Here is a 1,182-nt window from a genome sequence, read left to right as displayed (position 1 = left end):
TTGATCTCAGTCCTTCCTCACAAAGGAAGTTGGGGGGGGGGGAAACTCACAAGATGCATCTGCCAAAACCCTCCGGTGGGAAGAGGAGCTGTGCCACCCACAGCGGGGTGGAGGGCATGGAGGGAGGCCCACCTGGCCGTGCCACTGTCCCCAAAACCATCCCAGAGGAGCCCCCCATCCCAGGCAGCTCTGACCTGGCGTCCCTCACAGATCGCCCCTGGCTGACGGAGTCCAAGAAGGTGCAGAAGCTCCAGGACAAGATCTACGTGGCCCTGCAGCACGAGATCCAGAAGAAACACTCCGCCGAGGACAAGCTCTCGAAGGTGGGGGGGTGGCCCAGGGTGTGCCAGGGGGTGTCTGAGCTGGGCACGGGGCTCCACCACAGCTCGTGAGCCACACACTGGGGGGTTTGGGCCACTCAGACCTGCCCAAGGAGCAGAAGAATTCCTCTTTCCAGGGGCTGTGAATCCCTTTGAGGCACAGGCAGAGGCAGCCCTGGTTGCTGAAGGTGGCACAGCAGCAGGAAGAGGGTTTTTTGGGGTAAAAGGAGCCGTTTCAGGAATGCTTTGGGCAGCACGGAGCTGGGGCAGGGAGGGGGGCCCTGGGGGGCCCTCCCAGGTGCTGGTTTTCCTATGGAAAACCCACCCTGGTGGGTGCCAGGCTGCCCAAAGGGGGGGTGTCTGCTGGTGCCCCAGTGCCAGGCAGAGCCACTGGTCCCCAGCAACCCCCCCGTTGTCCCCAAGGGAGGGGGAACAGCAGGGCAAGGGACACAAACTGGGAACCCAGTGGTCCCCAAACCCGCCTGCTTGTCCCCAAGGGAGGGGGAATGACAGCACAGGGACACTAATTGGGAACCTGGCGGTCACCAGCTCCTCCTCTCCCCGCAGATGGTTTCCAAGCTGCCCTTGATGAAGACCATTTGCAACCTGCACTTGGACAAGCTGGAATTTTTCCGCCTCCTGCACCCGGAGACCGCCATGAACTTCCCCCCCCTGTACAAGGAGGTTTTCAACTCGGAGCTCCAGTACAGCGACCCTCGGGAGAGCTAAGGCCGGGAGCCACCTCGAGGCCCTTCGAGCCCCCTCCCCACCCCCCCCCAACCCCCCCAAATTTGGAGACGAACTGCACTTCAGAGGTTTGGGGCAGTTTATTTAAATCCAGTCAATCAAACTCAAGAGAAGC

General features: G+C 61.5%; 1 protein-coding gene across 1 annotated transcript; it reads left to right on the top strand.

The window, feature by feature from the left end:
• Positions 1-59: 59 nt before the first annotated feature.
• LOC114073050 (nuclear receptor ROR-beta-like) lies at positions 60-1,176 on the top strand. The gene is made up of 2 exons (XM_027910850.1): positions 60-323; positions 888-1,176. The coding sequence occupies exons 1-2, from the start codon at positions 117-119 to the stop codon at positions 1,047-1,049; spliced, it is 369 nt and encodes a 122-aa protein (XP_027766651.1). The 5' UTR covers positions 60-116; the 3' UTR covers positions 1,050-1,176.
• Positions 1,177-1,182: the final 6 nt, after the last annotated feature.

The sequence above is a fragment of the Empidonax traillii genome, unplaced genomic scaffold (genome assembly GCF_003031625.1).
Source record: "Empidonax traillii isolate 1590-97213 ecotype Southwest subspecies unplaced genomic scaffold, ASM303162v1 scaffold5110:size8891, whole genome shotgun sequence".
Taxonomy (NCBI): domain Eukaryota; kingdom Metazoa; phylum Chordata; class Aves; order Passeriformes; family Tyrannidae; genus Empidonax; species Empidonax traillii.
Note: the sequence above shows the minus strand (reverse complement) of the source record. Positions and strands in the feature narration are given on the sequence as shown.

Coding starts and splice junctions, on each gene's coding strand:
- LOC114073050 (XM_027910850.1), top strand. CDS start 117: ATGGAGGGAGGCCCACCTGGCCGTGCCACTGTCCCCAAAACCATCCCA. Junction 324..887: donor CCGAGGACAAGCTCTCGAAG/GTGGGGGGGTGG, acceptor CTCTCCCCGCAG/ATGGTTTCCAAGCTGCCCTT.